The sequence below is a fragment of the Gouania willdenowi genome, chromosome 18 (genome assembly GCF_900634775.1).
Source record: "Gouania willdenowi chromosome 18, fGouWil2.1, whole genome shotgun sequence".
In the NCBI taxonomy this organism is placed as follows: domain Eukaryota; kingdom Metazoa; phylum Chordata; class Actinopteri; order Blenniiformes; family Gobiesocidae; genus Gouania; species Gouania willdenowi.
In genome coordinates, this window is record NC_041061.1 from 5733235 (window position 1) to 5751570 (window position 18336).

General features: G+C 34.9%; 1 protein-coding gene across 6 annotated transcripts in view; it reads right to left on the minus strand.

Moving 5' to 3' along the window:
- Positions 1–18336, minus strand: part of LOC114480037 (uncharacterized) — a 59875-nt gene that overhangs the window by 15748 nt on the left and 25791 nt on the right. For 2 of the 6 annotated variants that reach the window (XM_028473824.1, XM_028473826.1), the window contains 16 exons: positions 14765–15031; positions 14192–14461; positions 13477–13743; positions 12664–12933; positions 11442–11717; positions 11042–11344; positions 8804–9067; positions 7398–7643; positions 7215–7331; positions 7115–7130; positions 6952–7034; positions 5663–5719; positions 5529–5591; positions 4635–4697; positions 4473–4539; positions 4156–4397 (listed from right to left, as the gene is read on the minus strand). In XM_028473824.1, coding sequence (XP_028329625.1) covers positions 4394–4397; positions 4473–4539; positions 4635–4697; positions 5529–5591; positions 5663–5719; positions 6952–7034; positions 7115–7130; positions 7215–7331; positions 7398–7643; positions 8804–9067; positions 11042–11344; positions 11442–11717; positions 12664–12933; positions 13477–13743; positions 14192–14461; positions 14765–15031 — 2633 coding nt within the window. In that variant the 3' untranslated portion in view covers positions 4156–4393. Of the gene's footprint in view, positions 1–4155; positions 4398–4472; positions 4540–4634; positions 4698–5528; positions 5592–5662; positions 5720–6951; positions 7035–7114; positions 7131–7214; positions 7332–7397; positions 7644–8803; positions 9068–11041; positions 11345–11441; positions 11718–12663; positions 12934–13476; positions 13744–14191; positions 14462–14764; positions 15032–15569; positions 15606–16774; positions 16838–17007; positions 17015–17106; positions 17285–18336 lie in introns of those variants that run through there. The other 4 variants (XM_028473822.1, XM_028473825.1, XM_028473827.1 and 1 more) reach the window with 4 other exon arrangements.

An 18336-nucleotide genomic window follows, 5' to 3' on the forward strand; every position in this document is an offset into this window, starting at 1 on the left:
ATTAGACTTCCTGTCTTCTCTGACAAAACCAGCAACACTAATGAAAGGATAATATTCCTCAGAGATTACACTGATATTTGACAATCATGAATCATTTGTTGGGTTTTCTATCTCTATCATTATCTAATAGACATTACCCATAAACCACTTAGTGACATTAAAGTGCAGTGACATGTTGCCTACCTTTATGCTGTAAAGAAACAACACAGTAATTCAAACCTATTTCCTCCCACATTAAGTAAAAGGCATCTGTGTGTGCCAGTGATTCAAGCTTCCACTTACCCTCATTTCTTGGTGACATTATAAAGAAATGGTGATGCCAGATAAGAAAATATAGATTTCCTTCCGATCAAAGATAGAATCAAGTTCAGCTTTTAACCAAAAATGTTTTACATCAACACAAAGTGACTCATGAAGTCCTTAAACGGTAAGAAACCAGCAGAGTCTTTGGACTTCTGTATTTAGCTCTCGGATGTGTTAAGTGGTGAAAATATTTTACACCAGAGGAAGTGAGTGAACATGAAGTGTAAACAGAACTGAGAATTAGGGCGATGTGGTTCAACACTTTCAAAAACACAAATGTGTTTTGAATTTAATTGTTATTTGGGGTCAATAGTGCATTGAGTTTGTGGTGGGTTCCCCTTTATCCTAATGTTGATGTGATGATGTGAAGAATTCTCCGCGGACACCTTCTTGATCTAAACATAACATTTTATTAATACAAAGTGAAAACGTGTGTCCGAGTTAGACCCTCCATTGCAAGGTCTTGAGTGCAGCAGAGCCAAAAGCTACACTGAGGAGCAAACAGCCAAACAACGCATATATGGATCTGATCAGAAACCTGAAACTTAGCAGGTGGAGTTTCAAGCTTCAGCTTTAAACAAAGAAGGGAAACAACAGATGTTTATTACGGTGGTGAAACCCCCATGCAACAACAACCGAAGGCCTGGAATAGGCAACTTCCACGATTCACAGGCAATAAACATTCCAACAGCAGTGCCTGTTGGGTTTGATTGTTAAAACGTGTGTTAAGAAGGCTAATACTCAAACAAAGTAAAATGTATATTGCATTAAATGAATATCATGTGGCACAGCCAATACATCTCATTACCCCCTTTCGAGACAAACAAGTCTCGAAAAAACAGATATTTTTAGTTAGTTAGTTAGTTAGTTTATTTCTTCGGTCATTGTGAACATCCAGATCTAAGGTCATTCAAAGATCCCACACATTACACGACAGGAAAAAAAAAAAAAATATGTATACATTAAGAATATCAACCGCTAAATGATGCCTGACCGAAAGGGGTTTAGGCTGAAGTCTAGACTTATTTTGCCTAACCCCTTTTACAACTGAAACACTACTGTATGTCCAAAGATGACATAATTATACAGTTTCTCTCATACCAACGATGGTAACATGTAAGCACAAAACTTAAACTTCAACAATCAAAATTATATTAAGCATCCTCGATCAACTTCTTTTCTAATGTTTCATTCAAGTGTTCTATACTTCTCTATAATATTTAACTTGTACATTTTCTTAAATGCATGAACAAAATATATGATATCAAAGCATGTTTGAAACTGTCTTAACAATTATGGCAACTCTTTATCATGTTTAGACTTATTCATACTGCTGTGAAGGAGTAAAATACCCCTCCAAATACCAGATTATCTTAGTACATTTTAGCCAACTTTAGTAAACCCATCAAACAATCAAGATGGGAAAATTGTATTATCTTATTAACATCTTATTTAAACTTTTATTATCAGTCTTTAACTCCTTGAAGTCCACAAATGTATTTAACTAGATTTTTAGTCGGTTGATATTACTTAAAGAAAGGGTCACCAAACTGCAGACCACACTCTGAGAATAACGCATCTTGCTAGAAAAATATCCCGTGTAGGACATAGAATATTCATCAATGGTGCAGGTTACAATGTGATCAGCAAATTCCAACCATATGGGACACGTGTATGTGTTGAACTGTCGTTTTCAAACGCCATCAAATTTAATGAAGATCCTTTGCTCGATAGCACTGTTCTTGAAGATCCTTCGCGATGCCATCGTTGTGGTCCATCACACGCCATTTTGGTTCTGCGATTCCTGTTCGTCCTCCAAGCATCAAGTGAGGGTCCACGATCCCTGTTTGAAGAAGGTTCTGGGTCCAAGCTTAGATCCCAAGTGGGTTGGAGGATAAATGAATGCAATGTTACTAATCTGGTAAATAGATTTGTCTAATGTCATCATATACTGTATATATATATATAAATATATATATATATGTTTGACTCTTCTTTCCAGAATAGAAAATGGCTTTGTTGATGATTTTTTTAATGTCTTAATTCTATCAACAGTTGTAAATTATGGTGTTTCTTGCTTCAGCCAACAATTTAACTCTAAACCCATGTTGTTTGGTAGAAACATGTTGTATTGTACAGAGATGTTGTATTTACCACATTAATTGAAGTAGAAATACTTATTGTTGCAGAGTTACTATTTAAAGTAGAAAATGTGAATTGAACTTTGAGAAATTCTCCTGAACACTTGGAAAAGAAGCTCGTTTTCTCACTTATGTGGGTTTTTTTTTTTTAAAGCGAATATTTTGTTTTGTAGTGAAAATCAAATAATTGAACAGTTTTTGTGAATTTAATATTGTTTCAATTGTTTTCGATTTTTTATTTTTTTTGCTCTTTGGTCTCGTTTTTTTGTTCTTGCTCTTTGTTATTATTCTCACGTGTTTAAAATAAAGCCTTTATTTTTTCAATCATTTGGTCTAATTCTGTGAAGCTCCCCAAAGTACATGCACAAAATGACACGATAGAAATACTAAAAAAAAACAAAACATACAAAATCAAAGAAAACACACAAAATTACAGAAAAATATACGATAAGACAACAAAAATACATAAAACGAAAAAAAAAAAAAAAAAAAACATAATCACAGTTTACAAAATATACACAAACTCTAAAAACACACAAAATGACTTACAGAATCCCATTCAAAATTAAAGAAAAATACACAAAATTAAAGAAATATACTAAATTACTTTAAACACATGCATACAAAATAACAGGAAAAAAACTCAAAATGACAATATAGAAAATGATTTCAAAAAACCCATCCAAAAAACAAGAAATACAATATTCACACAAAAACTCCAAAAACAAACAATATGACTCCAAAAACAGACAAAATAAATTACAGAAACAATATACAATAAGACAAAAATACATTAAATTAAAAACAAAAAAAAACTATATTCAGAGGTTACAGCCCCACAATAAATGAATAGATAAATACACAAAATAAAAAAAATACACAAAATGACTCAAAAAACACACAAACTCTTTGTTCTTTCCTGTGTTAATACTCAGATGTGAATATGACGTGAACTCATGAATAATGAGGGTATTCTGTTCGATGCCCACCTTTCCTCCGCCCTCTCACCTGAACACCTGAGGCTAATCAGCAATCAGAGAGGGAGGGGGAAGGGAAGGGGGAGGAGTATAAAAGGCTGAGGAACAGAGACCAATCAAGCTGCAGATGTTTAAGTTTAAGCTTTGACATTAAATAAAAAGCCCAATATATATATTGGACTGTAAACCCAAATAAGTTACCACAACCTCCATTTGTTTTTAAGTTGTAACTTTTTTAACTTGTACTTAATTTAAAACAGTTAAATTAAAGTGATGTATAAATTAAGTTTATTTATTTATTCATTATAAATAATCCATATTTGAAACAACAGAAATAACAGAACTTTGTCATTCTCATCATGTAACTACTTAATTCTATTAAGTTGTGTTTTTAAGTTATACTTACAAATATGGTTCCATTAACTCAAAATTATTAAAGTTACTCAGAAAAAAAGGAAGAACATGTTACACGTCCTTGACATAATTAAGTTAGTGGAACTTTTTTAATTACTTTAAGTATAAATGACTTTATTAATGACTTTAAATGTTCAGGTTTACAGTGTGAGCTTCAGCCTCCATTAAATAAAACTAGATAAAGAAGCACAAACACATAAGCAAACATTGCATTTATTTACTGAAATAAATCATGAACAAAAGCACAAAATGAAAACAGTCATTAATAAAAAACAACAAAAAATATCAAGTAAAAAAAATAAGTAAAATAAAAAGGAGGAGCTACAGATATTAAAGATAATGGATAATGAAAAATGAAAAATATAATCATGTTGTACATTATATTCAGTTGAAAATATAAAACATTACAATTTATTCAAACATTTAAAAAAATCCATGCATTTTTTTTTTTTTAAATTTTATAAAAACTGACAATATAATGCACAGAGACAAAACTCGCCAAAATAAAGTTTCTAATTTTTCATCCATCCAGGTTGTGTTGGTGGTACAGCTCACTATTCACCTGAACAACAACAACAACAACAACATCAGAAGGATATACACCATTATAATAAGACAGTATTTTAATGTTTGTTACCCAGACTGGTTCCCAGTTACGATTTCAGAATAAACGCTTTGGTCAGCATCTTTCAGGGGAGAATTTTCTAAAGAGAAAACAACAATAATCTTAGTCAACATTTTAATCATGAACTTAATGCTTTTAAAAAAAATAAAATAAGACTTTGTAGACTTTGCTCACCTTTGCGTTTCTTTGCTTTGCTTTTATTGTCAAATTGTACTTGTGAGTAGATTAAACTAGAATCTAAAAGTAGATAAATCAGTTAGTCCTCTACCAGCCTGTGTATTTCCACTCTACGTCAGCTCCCAGTATAGTCTTTAATGTTTAATCATAGATATACTTCAACTGGGAGACAGAATGTGGAAAAAAATCCAGAAAATCTGTTTGAACTAATTATATGTATAAAATACACCTGTTTGAACTGGTTATGTGTATAAAACACACCTGTTTGAACTGGTTATGTGTATAAAACACACCTGTTTGAACTGGTTATGTGTATAAAACACACCTGTTTGAACTGGTTATCTAAATCTAAATGTTACATTTAAATCTAAATGTTACATTTAAATCTAAATGTTAAATCTAAATGTTAAATGTTAAATCTAAATGTGGAGCGCAATCACTCCATCTGAATATGGCACTCGTTGGCATCAATGAGATTGTATTTTGGTACTTCCGGTGAATTTGCATATTAGTTAAATACTTAGTTTTACACGTGACATTTAGATTTAATATTTAACATTTAGATTTAGATTTAACAATCAGGATTTACATGTAAGATTTAGATTTCATTCTTACCATTTAACATTTACATTTAGATTTAAATTTAACAATGACATTACATTTTTACAAGAAAAGTAAACACACACATTTTTCAAGTATTGCTGTAAATCTGGTCAAAAGTATAATAAAGAAAATTCACATATGTTTTTTGAATGTGTTTTTTTTTTTTGCTAATTGTTGTGAAAAGGTTTAAATAAACGTCAAGTACTTTTTGAGAACTGGAAAAAGTGTCCTGTATTTTATTCAATATTCACCCTGGATTTCCTCCAAACAAAGAAGTGCAGAAAGTACCTGCAGATGTTCTGATCTTCACACCTGAATAAATAGTTCTTTCTGCTGGATTCGTTTTCCGTTCTGGGAACAGAAGGATGATGTAAACAGTTTCATGACTCAGCTTTTTTATCTAATGGTTAAAATATACTCACCTTTTTTTTTTGGTTTTTGAAAATTGATTGAAGAATACGCAACATCACTGGTTTCATCTGAAATACAGTTAAATACCTTTATATTACACTCATCTTATGTTACACATGTACAAACAGACATGATTTGAAGTCACATGTTTAATCTGTAGAAAACACATTGTTTCAGTTTAGTATTTAAGTAACTATTATATAAGTTATGAATTTATCTCCAGTATTGGAACGTAACTATCTTCTACACCAGGGGTTTCTCATGTGGGGTCTCCAGACAGACGTCTTCAAAATACTAAGAATATTTCTTTAAACAATTGGAGCCAATTTTTGCTTATGTTTAGCCTTTTTCTGCAACTACTCCAAACTTGTCATATTTTAATTTATTTCCATCACTTTTTCTTGCCACATTTTTGCACCTTTGAATGCATTTTTGCTACATTACTCCCTTTTCTGCCACTTCTCTAAACTGTTTTACCTAGTGTTGCATATGTTGACCAATTTTTTTTAAACTTTTAATCTCTTTTATCATATTTCATGCTTATTTTTGCCATTTTCTACCAATTTAGAAGCCAATATTGACACTTTGAACCCTTTTTTACCAGTTTTTCTGTTCATTTTTTGCCACTATAACTTTTAACAAATTTCTGTGGTTTTTAAAAATCCCATTTCACCACCTTTTCCACCATTTTTGGTCACTTTTAACCCATTTTATTTCTTATTTAAAAATGATTTACATCTTTAAGATGATTATATACTATGGTGCAAATAATACTAAACTTCCTGGATATTATTCAGATTAATAAATAAATGTGGTTATCACAGATTCATAGAACAATGGACCATCATTTTACTGACTTTATGGATGGACCCCAAAAATCTCTGCCATTTATTCCCCTTATAGATGAACCTGTCTCCACATGACTGTTCTTCAACAGTCTCTGGGGGTCTCTGGAACCTTTATTTTGGGGGTCACGAGTTGAGAACCACTGTTCTATACTAGTAGCTACACAGTCTCTGAATTACATGTTTCATTTCTTCCTCTTTCCTGTTCTGTACGCAGCCAGTACACGTCCGGTGTCTGTAGCCCCGCCCCTTTCCTTACTGACACTCAGCCAAATTAAAAAAATCCACTCGTAATCCGGAGCTGATTCCTGTTGTTCACTTCTACCTGTCCTAAACCTGAGGTTACATTATTTAATCTGGTGCACGTTGGATTTTTTAGGAGATGTTTTAGGAAACATAGAAAGATGGTGGTTGGAGAAAATTGTATAAAACAAAGTTGAATATTTGAGTTCAACCTTGAACAACAGAAGGGTGTGTGTCACTTGGAGTGTTTCTCAGGGTTATAGTGTTCGCTGCTGCAGATCTCTGATTATTAGACCTGTAAACATTTAACATTTAACAAGTCAAGTGTTTTTCACATTCAATTCAGGAGGTTTTAGAAATACTGGAAAAACCAACCTGGTTGAGAAAACACCTGGAAAAAACAACAACATGAGCAGTGGTAAAACATCTGTGTATAAATGTGTTTAACTGATTATTACAAGTTCAAATGTCTCACCTTTTGACTTTTTATAACAAAACAACAACACCAGAAGAAGAATTATGAGCAAGAGTCCAAAAACAAGGCCAACAAACAGAAGGATGTGAGGTGAAGAACCTTCAGGTGTGGAACCAGCTGAAGTCAAATAATACAAATGAACACAATTTACAAGGAAATGGTTTGAAATATAAGGTCACCTACATTTTATTGATATCCAACTCTGAGGCGATTCCTTCCCAGAGGACTGACACTTGTAAAAACCTTCGTCTGACTTTGACACGGTGGAGATGGTCATCTCTGCACCGCCGTCAGATTGGACAAGTTTGTCATCTTTGTAGAAAGACACAGTGGAGAGGGCGTGGCCTGTTCTCATCTGGCAGCCAATGGTGACCAATTCACCTTCAGTCACTGGATGAACGGGGCTCACCAATATAATACCATCAATCTCTGTGAAACAGTCAGATAGAGAGAATAATAAACATATGTAACACTCTGCACAGTCACAGTATTAGAGGGAAAGATATAAAAGAGGTCAGCAGACGCTGGATCCTGGGTCAGAGGGAACCTGCAGCAGCTCACACTGGGACAACGGCCACAAGCCGCTCCACTGGCACCCAGGAACACCTGCAGAGCTCTAAACAAGTCTCTACTCTAAGTTTTTTTTTCCAAAAATAATGTTTTAATCGTGTATGGTTATATTTCAACTTCGTATATCGTTCTACCCCTGCTAGTAACCCTAACCTTAACCCTACTAACTCCTCTAACCATACACTTAAAGCTGCAGTATGTAGAATTGGTAAGACTGGAATGGAAACAACCATGCTCCCCCTCTCTTCCCTATTTCGGTTCCACCAGCATCCTCATGACTGAGGAGCTGTTTGCAGTGACTTTGTCGCTAAATCTTGTGACTTTCCAACTCCTCTTAGCAACGTTTTTGTTAAAAGCAACAAGTGACAAATCTAGCAACTGTTTCTTGTGTTACTGGAGAGTTTTTTGAGGTTTTAAAGACTAAAAACTCATATGACTCTGTCGTTATTGTCCTCAAAAAGCCCAGTAGTCCGCAGTAGCGGACATCTGCTTTGAGTCCACTCTGCAAACGTTACGCCCAAGTATGTTTGGGCCTTGAGAATGTTGCTTCTCCACAGGTTCTTCCTTTTTATGTCTTGCTTTTCCTGATGGAACGTCCGCCATTGCACCGCTACTACTGATAGGATATGGACACGCATCGACTTTAGTTGAGCAGGCAAAAGTAATGCCCAAAACATATCATGAAGCACTCTGCTTGTATAAAGATCTCTGATTGGCTGCAAAAGTGCATCACGCTCCTTGTTTTCTAAAGCTTGAATACAGAGCCAGAAGGGGCAGAGGACCAGTGTCCTGTCAGAACACTTTTAATAACAATATGCTCAAAGGTTTGTATGGACTTTTGACCAAATTACACCAAAAACTTAAAGACACATACTGCAGCTTTAACCATCTGACTAAATAGAGAAAAATTGACTTTATAAAAGTCCTCAACTGGTGGGTAAATTTTTGGACATTAAGAGAGCGTGTGATATTGTAATAGTTCAGTTGTATAAAGATTAATTTATATGATACAAACTTACTTTGTCGTGTGATGTTGACTGCATTGCTGAATCCTAATTCAGACTCACACCAGAACACAGCTTTAACAGGTTGTTGATCTGTAACTTTACAAACTGGACCGTTTTCTTCTCCCCATGTTGAGCAGTGATACAAACTTCCATAGTCTGTGTAGAACATCACTCTGCTGTTTGTAGCGTTTCCCTCACATGTCAGCAGGACTGAGTCAGAGACAAAGTGTTGAGTTCTTCCAGGACTGACTTTGAGAGAAACCGAGTGATGATTATCTAAAACAAACCAGAAAGAAAGAAAATTAATCCGTGTATCATTCGTTCATTAGTTTTTCATTATGTAACAAAAAAAACACTCATTATTTGACATTTGTTTCCAAAACCGAAATGAAAAAAAGGAAAACGCTTCTTTTGCTTCGGTACAGAAAATGGAAAACGAACACCTTTATTCATTTTCTCTATTAGCGATTAACCAAAGTACGTGACCCGGAAGTGAACTCACATCCGACGCTAACGGCTATGCTAACGACAGTTCAGCATGATAAGATCGCTGCTTCCAACTGTGCATCAGAAATGTGTCCTTCTTGCTTTAGCTGGTGTTGGACACAGAACCTCCTCACTGACATTTGGGAGGATTTAGAGACTCCTAAGTGTTGCAGAGCTAAAGATATCTCGGAATGTGTAACGCTTCACTTCCAGGTCACGTACTTTGGCAAATCGGTGATGGAGAAAAACAAATAAACGTGTTCGTTTTCCGTTTTTTGTTTCCTGCACCGAAGCAAAGGAGCTTGAATTTGAAAAAAAAGGCGTTTTCCGTTTTTCCATTTTGGTTTTGGAGACAAATGTCAAATAATGACACGGATTATAATTATCACCCTTTAAATATTCACACTGTGGCAGAAATGTGTACAAACACAACAACAAACACATCTCTGAACGTGGTTTGAATCCCTGAACAATTTCTAAAACAATCACTTGAGAAATATGAAAAATATACAAATTGACTCTGAAAACACAAATAAGTATGAAAAACATTTTTAAAAAAATGAAAAGAAATGAAAGAAACTTAGACAGCAGAAATACAACAAATTACTTTCTAAAGACACATTCATACACAAAACAGCTCAAAAAAATGCACAAAACAATATAAATACAAAATATTACAGAAATATATTCACACAATGACTCCCAAAACAAAAAAGGACAACAAAAACACATGAAAATATACAAAATTACCATCGAAAATATGCAAAGAGCACAAACAACACACAAAAACAAAAATGACAGACAAATACACAGAATGACAACAGAAATACAACAAATGACTTCCATAAGACACGTAAATATACAAAATTGCTCTAAACAAATATATAAATTGACTCAGAAATGCACAAAATATCAACCAAAATACAATGAAATTACAGGAAAATATACAAAATGACAACAAAAACTCACAAACCCTTTTGTTGTTTCCTGTGTTAATGCTCAGGTTGCTCATTATTCTAAATGCTGACATGAATGTTAATAATATGACCTTCAGATCAGATACAATCACATTTTTGTTTCCTCTGCTGTGATAAAAGTTGTCCATGACTGATTTAAATTAGTGTGTACACCCTAAAACCATTTTCTGCTGGATATATATATGTATATATATATATATATGTATGGTTAGGCATGAAGTAATTTAGTTTATTGATCCTAGTCCCACTTTTTTTTGTATTTAAATCAGGGGTTCCCCAATCCTGGTCCTCAAGGGCCTCTATCCAGCTTGTTTTAGATGTTTCCCTCTTCCAACACACCTGATTGAAATGATGAACTTATCATCAAGCTCTGCATAAGCCTGATAACGATCCTGGTCATTTCAATTATAAATTTAGTTGTAAAATGTCAGAGTGAATGCTCTCTATGGGTTGAACGCTGCTAATGCAAATTAATTTTCTATAGGCTGAGATTAGATCAATGAGTCTTTTTGGATCGGTGATGTCACTAACCATCACTGTGGCCCCGCCCCTCTTATAAAAGATGGGAGGATAGACAAGGTTTCCTCCTCCTCACAGCCCTCAGTGAGAATTGATTGACAGCTCCATGTGGAACTGTGCAGTGCTGTGGGGGCGGGTCTGCTGTGACTGGGCGTGTCTTAACTACTCTAGGAGCCACGCCCATAATCAATGTAATTTTTGAATTTCCCCCTCGTGACAGGTCAGCAAAAATATTTACACTTTAACAACAAACATGAAACAAACCAACCTGCAGACCAGACAAACTTTGTTTTACTCCTATGAGTGTAGATGATGGGATCTCCTCTTCCTGCTTCACATATGTAACCTGTTGTGTGCGATGGTTCGTTGATGGTAATTGTTGCTGTTGCTGTCCCGTTGATGCTCATGGGCAGAATATTAACTGTGTTGAAGTAATTGTCTGAGGAAGTTCTGAACTCTTTATACCAGTAGAACTTCCACCCAGCAGAAGGATGAATAACATCACAGCTGAGAGTTATAGAAGCACCAGGACTCAACCATGATGGAGACACTGTGAGGACGGGAACAGGTTCTGTGCAACGACAACAAGAAGAAACGATGGACGACAGCTACACTTTATGATATGTCTGAGATAAATGTCTGTGAGGTCCAATAGAAGATGGACTTACTGTCCAACACTTTGATCCAGAGAACATCACTCCACTCTGTTGTAGATTGATGGTCACCACTTGTTTTGCCTTTACACTGATATTGTCCATAATGCTCTGAAGAAGCTCCATCAATTCTAAATTCCTTTAGGTTTGGTGGTTTATTCACGCTGCTGGTTTTCCACTCATACTCCCACTGTGTGTTTTCTCCAGAGATCTCACATCTGACTATAAGTGACTCTCCGATGAACACCTGAGGCCAGTCCGGCTGCAAAGTGACCACTGCTTTATCTGTGACTGTTCAGCAAACACAAACAACAGCAGCTCAGAGGAAGAACACACACCAGCTACGTTTCATAAGAAGCTAGTGGATCCACTGCAGCATGGACATAGATAACAGCAGTGTTTAACACAGTGTGAATAGTTTATTAAAATACTTTATCAATATGACATCTTGAAATATTGATAGTCATTACATGTCATTTTAAAAAATACAGAACATTTTACAATTGTTCTGTAATTATCCAATAAGCACACTGTATTTTGTTTAGTTTAAACAGATGAATAATTTTTTAAATATGGTTAGTAAAGTGAGGGGGGTTTGTGTTGAGTTTTGTGCGATTTTCACATGTTCTTAATTTTCTTCCATTTTCAGCTTCTACTATCACTGTTATGACAATGATGATAGATATGTATTCATGTATTTTGAAGGAAAAACACCCTCAAAAATGTGTTTACAATAAGTTATTTTTTCAAAAATAAATGTTTTTCTGATGTAATGTTTATTGTATTTTTTATGTTACTCATGAAAAACGAATTAACAATAAATGATTATAAGACAGAAAGGCATGCTACAATGGCCTCATGTAAAGGATTTTCATTATCCGCGAGTGGTGAAATAACCTAAAGTTGGGTCCAAAATAACAATAAAAGAGTCGCATGAATAATTATTGTAGACAGAAGTTTGTGGACCATTTGTTGAAATGACCTTATAATTGTTTTCCTAAAGATTCTATGGAGGGAGGATTTTTCTTTCAATTCAAATGGACATTTTCTTTTATTCAATATTTCTTCTTTCTTCTGGCTGTGTATGTTGATCTTCATTAAAAATATTTTGTTATATTTGAGGTTTTTAGTCCTGTTTGATTCTAAAATCTCAAACAAAGGCACCAAGTGAGGCAGGCGGTGTTGAGTTCTACAACCAAACTACACTGGTGTACTTCCAGTAACAGGTAAAACTTACCAATTCTGCCAACATGGACTGGGTCACTGTCGTAGGTGTAGTAAGAAGGATTTCCTCTAAATCCCCTACAACTGTAAAACCCCTCCTGGGACACATGGATCTGTCTATTTATAAATGAAGATGCATCATGTGTGAGAGTAGAGAGTTTATTCTCTTTGTACCAAAGTTGGTACGTCCAATCAGACGGTGGATTGACGGAGCAGGTCAGAGTCACATGACCTCCCACTGGGATGTATCTGCTCTCTGTACTTATTTCAGCCTTGGGTCGGTCTAATGTTTGGTGAGAGAAAACAACATGATCATAGGAGCTTAAACACAGCTAATATAGACATTAGAATTTATTTATAATGTTTATCATTTACAGTCGCTTATTTCTAAACAATCTATATTATTAGATCAATCAATCTTTTATTTGTATAGCACCAAATCATAACCAATGGTATCTCAAGACACTTTACAGTAGAGCAGTCTTAAGGACCGACTGTTCATTTTATGGATACACACATATGCATATATACGTATATACACACACATATGTATCCCACACCCAACATGAATTCATCATGGCGGCAAGGAAAACCTTCTGTTAAGCAGCAGGAACCTTGTGTGGATCCCATTCCTATGATGAACAGCCATCCACGATAATGATGGTTTACAGAATCTGCTGTTATTCTGTTCATTTAGTCATATTTTCTTCAAGAACAATAAAGAACAATCTCATTGTGTTATCATTATAAAATTTGCAGGTTTGAGAAATTAAATTTATACATTAGAAATCATGTCATGTGTAGTGGATGATTGAAGACAACTCACCTTTTACAGTTAAAGTGATGATATTACTATACTTTATTTGATATGTACTCTGGTGATAACCAACACACTGATACTCTCCACTGTCAGATTTATCACCAATGTCAAAAGGGAAGGTTTTATTTGGACGGTAGGGAAACTTTTTCACTTGTTCTTTGTTGAGTTTGTAATTCCAACTGTTTACGTCTCCTTCATTCATGTCACATTTGAAGAAAATATGTTCTCCCACATATAGCGGTGACCAGTTTGGGCTAATGGTTAGCATGTTTCCTAAAACACAAAGAAAATCACAGTGATTGTAAGGCTAGGCAACATTTATATGTGGTTGTAATGTTTGCGTATTATCAATCTTTAATATGTATTATGGTTATTCATTATTACTGTTATTAATTGTATTTATTATTATTATTATTATCATTATTATTATTTGTGGTTACTCTTTCTCCTGGTTTCAGTGTGTGGGTTTTAATGCTTTTTTTCTTTCTTCTGGCTCTATATCTTGATCTTCTTTAACCCCTCTTCAAACACTTGTTTTGCAGATATTTTGGCATGTTTTGTTATATTTGAGGTTTTTAGTCCTGTTTGATCCTAAAATCTCAATAAAAGGCACCAAGTGAGGCAGGCAATACTGTTTCGTCATGTAGGGGGCGCTCCTGAGTTCTACATCTCCATACAATCAAACTACACTGGTGTACTTCCAGTAACAGGTAAAACTTACCAATTCTGCCAACATGGACTGGGTCACTGAGGTCAGTGTAGTAAGAAGGATTTCCTCTAAATCCCCTACAACTGTAGAACCCCTCCTGGGACACATGGATCTGTCCATTTATAAATGAAGATGCATCATATGTGAAACTAGAGAATTCATTCCCTTTGTACCAAAGTTGGTACGTCCAATCAGACGGTGGATTGACGGAGCAGGTCAGAGTCACATGACCTCCCACTGGGATGTCTCTGCTCTCTGTACTTATTTCAGCCTTGGGTCGGTCTAATGTTTGGTGAGAGAAAACAACATGATCATAGGAGCTTAAACACAGCTAATATAGACATTAGAATTCATTTATAATGCTTATCATTTACAGTCGCTTATTTCTAAACAATCTATATTATTGATTAATGATGGTTTCAAAAATCTGCTGTTATTTTGTTCATCTAATCATATTAGAATTTTCTTCAAGAACAATAAAGAACAATCTCATTGTGTTATCATTATAAAGTTTGCAGGTTTGAGAAATTAAGTTTATACATTAGAAATCATGTCATGTGTAGTGGATGATTGAAGACAACTCACCTTTTACAGTTAAAGTGATGATATTACTAAACTTTAATAGACGTGTCCTCTGGTGCTCACCAACACACTGATACTCTCCACTGTCAGATTTATAACCAATGTCAAAAGGGAAGTAGTTATTGTGATTGTAGTGAAAAAATTCAACAGATCCTTTGATGAGTTTGTAAAACCAACTGTTTACGTCTCCTTCATTCATGTCACATATAAAGTAAACACGTTCTCCGACATACAGCGGTGACCAGTTTGGGCTAATGGTTAGCGTAGCATCTGAAACACAAAGAAAATCACAGTCATTGTAAAGCCAGGCATTCACATGTGTGTAGTGTTTGTATGTTATCAGTGTTTAATATTTATTGTGGTTATTTATTATTATTATTATTATTATTATTATTATTATGGTTATTCTTCCTCCCAGTTTCATCGTCCCTTCTTGTGTATTATATTATTGTGTCTAAAGGCATGTGTAGATTGCTCTCCCTCTGTTCTCTACCTTTCTTCAGTTCTTTTCTTTTTCTTTATTTTCACAGTTTTTCAGTTTGTACTGTACGTTTCTGGACTGGTTTGGCACTCATTTTGAAATATATTTTTTATTTAATAAATTAACCAATCAGAAGTAATCTAATACCTGTTGAATAATAGAAGTAGAATTGATTTTAGACTAGGAGTTTAACACACTATACAAAGACTAAGATATGAAATTTTCAGTCGAAATGAACACTAAGTGATGACTATTTAGTCAGTGTAACAGAAATAATGATGGAGTGTGGTAACAAATGCATTAATAATGTAAAAAGATGGTTATTACCTTCAGCGTGTACACTGAGGAGCAGCGTCCAGATCACTAAAAGGAAACAAACATAAATCTCTCTAAGTATAGACACTGCTGATATTGATAAATGAAGGATATTAGATTACAATTGTCAGGTTTTAATCTGATACGATGATCCAGTTCTCTCCATATTTATGGGAAAATCTTTAGTTTGAAACTTTTTGTCCACAGTCTTTTTATCAAATCAAACAAATCAAGTTTTTCCTAAAATTACTAAACACATGTACCTCAGAAATCATGATTTTATTCCCTACAAATACACGTAGGCAAGGCAAATTTATTTGTATAGCGCATTTCATACACAAGGCAACTTAATGTGCTTTACATGATAAAACATAAAATTGTTTAAAATCAATAAAAACATTTAAAAACATCAGTAAAATCAATTCAAATCATCAGTAAAATCAATTCAAATCATCAGTAAAAATCAATTCAAATCATCAACAATCACATGACATCAACAACATGACCAAAAATCTTTCTCTCAATCATACGCAGTAGAGAAAAAAAGTGCCTTTAACTTTGATTTAAAAATGTTCACATGTGATGCTGACTTCAGCTCTGCTGCAGTTTGTTCCACTTCTTTGCAGCATAACAACTAAAAGCAGCATCACCATGTTTACTGTGAGCTCTGGGCTCCACTATCTGACCTGTGTCCATAGATCTGAGAGACCTGCTGGGTTCATATCTGACTAACATCTCACTGATGTATTCTGGACCAAACCCATTCACACATTTATAACCAGCAGCAGAACTTTAAAGTCTATTCTGAGGCTGACTGTGAGCCACTGTAAAGACTGGCTCCCCCGTAGTGAATAGAAATCACGTTTCTGTCTGTTTAAGACACTTTTAAGGTTCTTAAAAGTCCTCCTCAATACTCCTAACAGTTTTTCATCTTAGGATCTTTCTTAGGGCCTAAGATGTTTTGTGAATTACTTTTATCCTAACAAAGAAAAAATTTAAGAAAAATCTTAAAATTGGAGGAATTCTAACATTTTTCTAAGAGTGACATCACTAAGAGCTACTTTTAGCTTTAGGACGCTTTGTGAATACGGGCACAGAACTTGATCAGAAATCATTTACTAACCGTGAATCAGAAGAAAACTCGCTCACTTGCCTTTCATGAGAAGCAGCACTGATAATAATCTGTTTGGTTTGATAAAAAGACAAAGAATACTTACAAATTCCCCTCATGTCAGCGAGCAGCGTGTCTCTTTGCCTCGACCACATGTAATGTATGAGAACTGCAAGGGAACAGAAGTTACTCAAAAAGATGAACTTCTTCTTTCTGTTCACTTCTTCTTCAACCATAGATGGACAGTTTTTAAACTGTTCGTCTATGGTTGAAGAAGTGAGATTAAAATACATCTGTTTCCTGTACTTATGATGTGAATACAAGTGCCAGGTTACCTACCTTTATGCTGTAAAGAAACAACACAGTAATTCAAACATATTTCCTACCAAAGTAAGTAAAAGGCATCTGTGTGTGACAATGATTCAAGCTTCCACTTACCCTCATTTCTTGGTGACTTTATAAAGAAATGGTGATGCCAGATAAGAAAATATAGATTTCCTTCCGATCAAAGATAGAATCAAGTTCAGCTTTTAACCAAAAATGTTTTACATCAACACAAAGTGACTCATGAAGTCCTTAAACGGTAAGAAACCAGCAGAGTCTTTGGACTTCTGTATTTAGCTCTCCGATGTGTTAAGTGGTGAAAATCGTCTTTTACACCACAGGAAGTGAGTGAACATGAAGTGTAAACAGAAGTGAGAATTAGGGCGATGTGGTTCAACACTTTCAAAAACACAAATGTGTTTTGAATTTAATTGTGGTCAATAGTGCATTGAGTTTATTTCAGTCTTATTAATTTTATGCTGTATATTCATGTCTCATTGGGACACTTTTTCAGTTTGATGATGTTTAGTCTTTTAGTCGCTGACATGTTTTGCTATTTTCTAGTTCCTCTTAGTTTTGTCTTTGGTGGTATGTTATGGATTTCTGTCTGTCTGCAAACCCTGTCCTGTCAGTATGTATGTGTGTGTGCTGTGAGAGGGATTAAGACTCAAACATAGTCAGGCGGACTCCGCCAGACCAATTAAATGCAAACCGCGCTGACTTCTCCGCGTAGTTGGTGTCACACAAAACACTGCTCAGCATTGTATTGACCTGTGTTAAATGTAACACCGACCTGTATTTCACGACCTGGTCAAACAGAGCAGGAGAGATGAACACAAGCTTAGAGGAGAGACTGGCAGACGTGCTACGACAGTAACAACACCTTTAAAACACGTACCAGATGTACAAGGACTACAGAGAAGCGCTAAGAATCATGGGACATAAAGGATTTTAATAGACGCTACTACGCGATGGTGTGCCCAAGTATGTAAGCTCTGAGGAGAGCGGACAGAGTTCGCCCGAGTATGTCTGAGCCTTTAGACTCCTTTCTGTTTTCACTCAGGTGTGCCTCGTCTACTAATTGTGCTCCCTCACTACTTAGAGTGTTGGTCGGATCATAGTGTGTTGCTATGTCTCCATTTCAGTCAGTCAACCAATCAGATGGTTTTAGTTTATTTAGTAATTTAGATTGTAGTTTTTTTGGTTGGAGTATTTTAGTTTCATAAACTGTTATAAAATATCACTATCCACTGTCATCTCCACAGTCTTGAGTGGGTTCCGTTCCAGATGGTTCTTACTGCATTTAAAGTTATATTCTATTTTCTGTGTTGTGCTCACTTTACA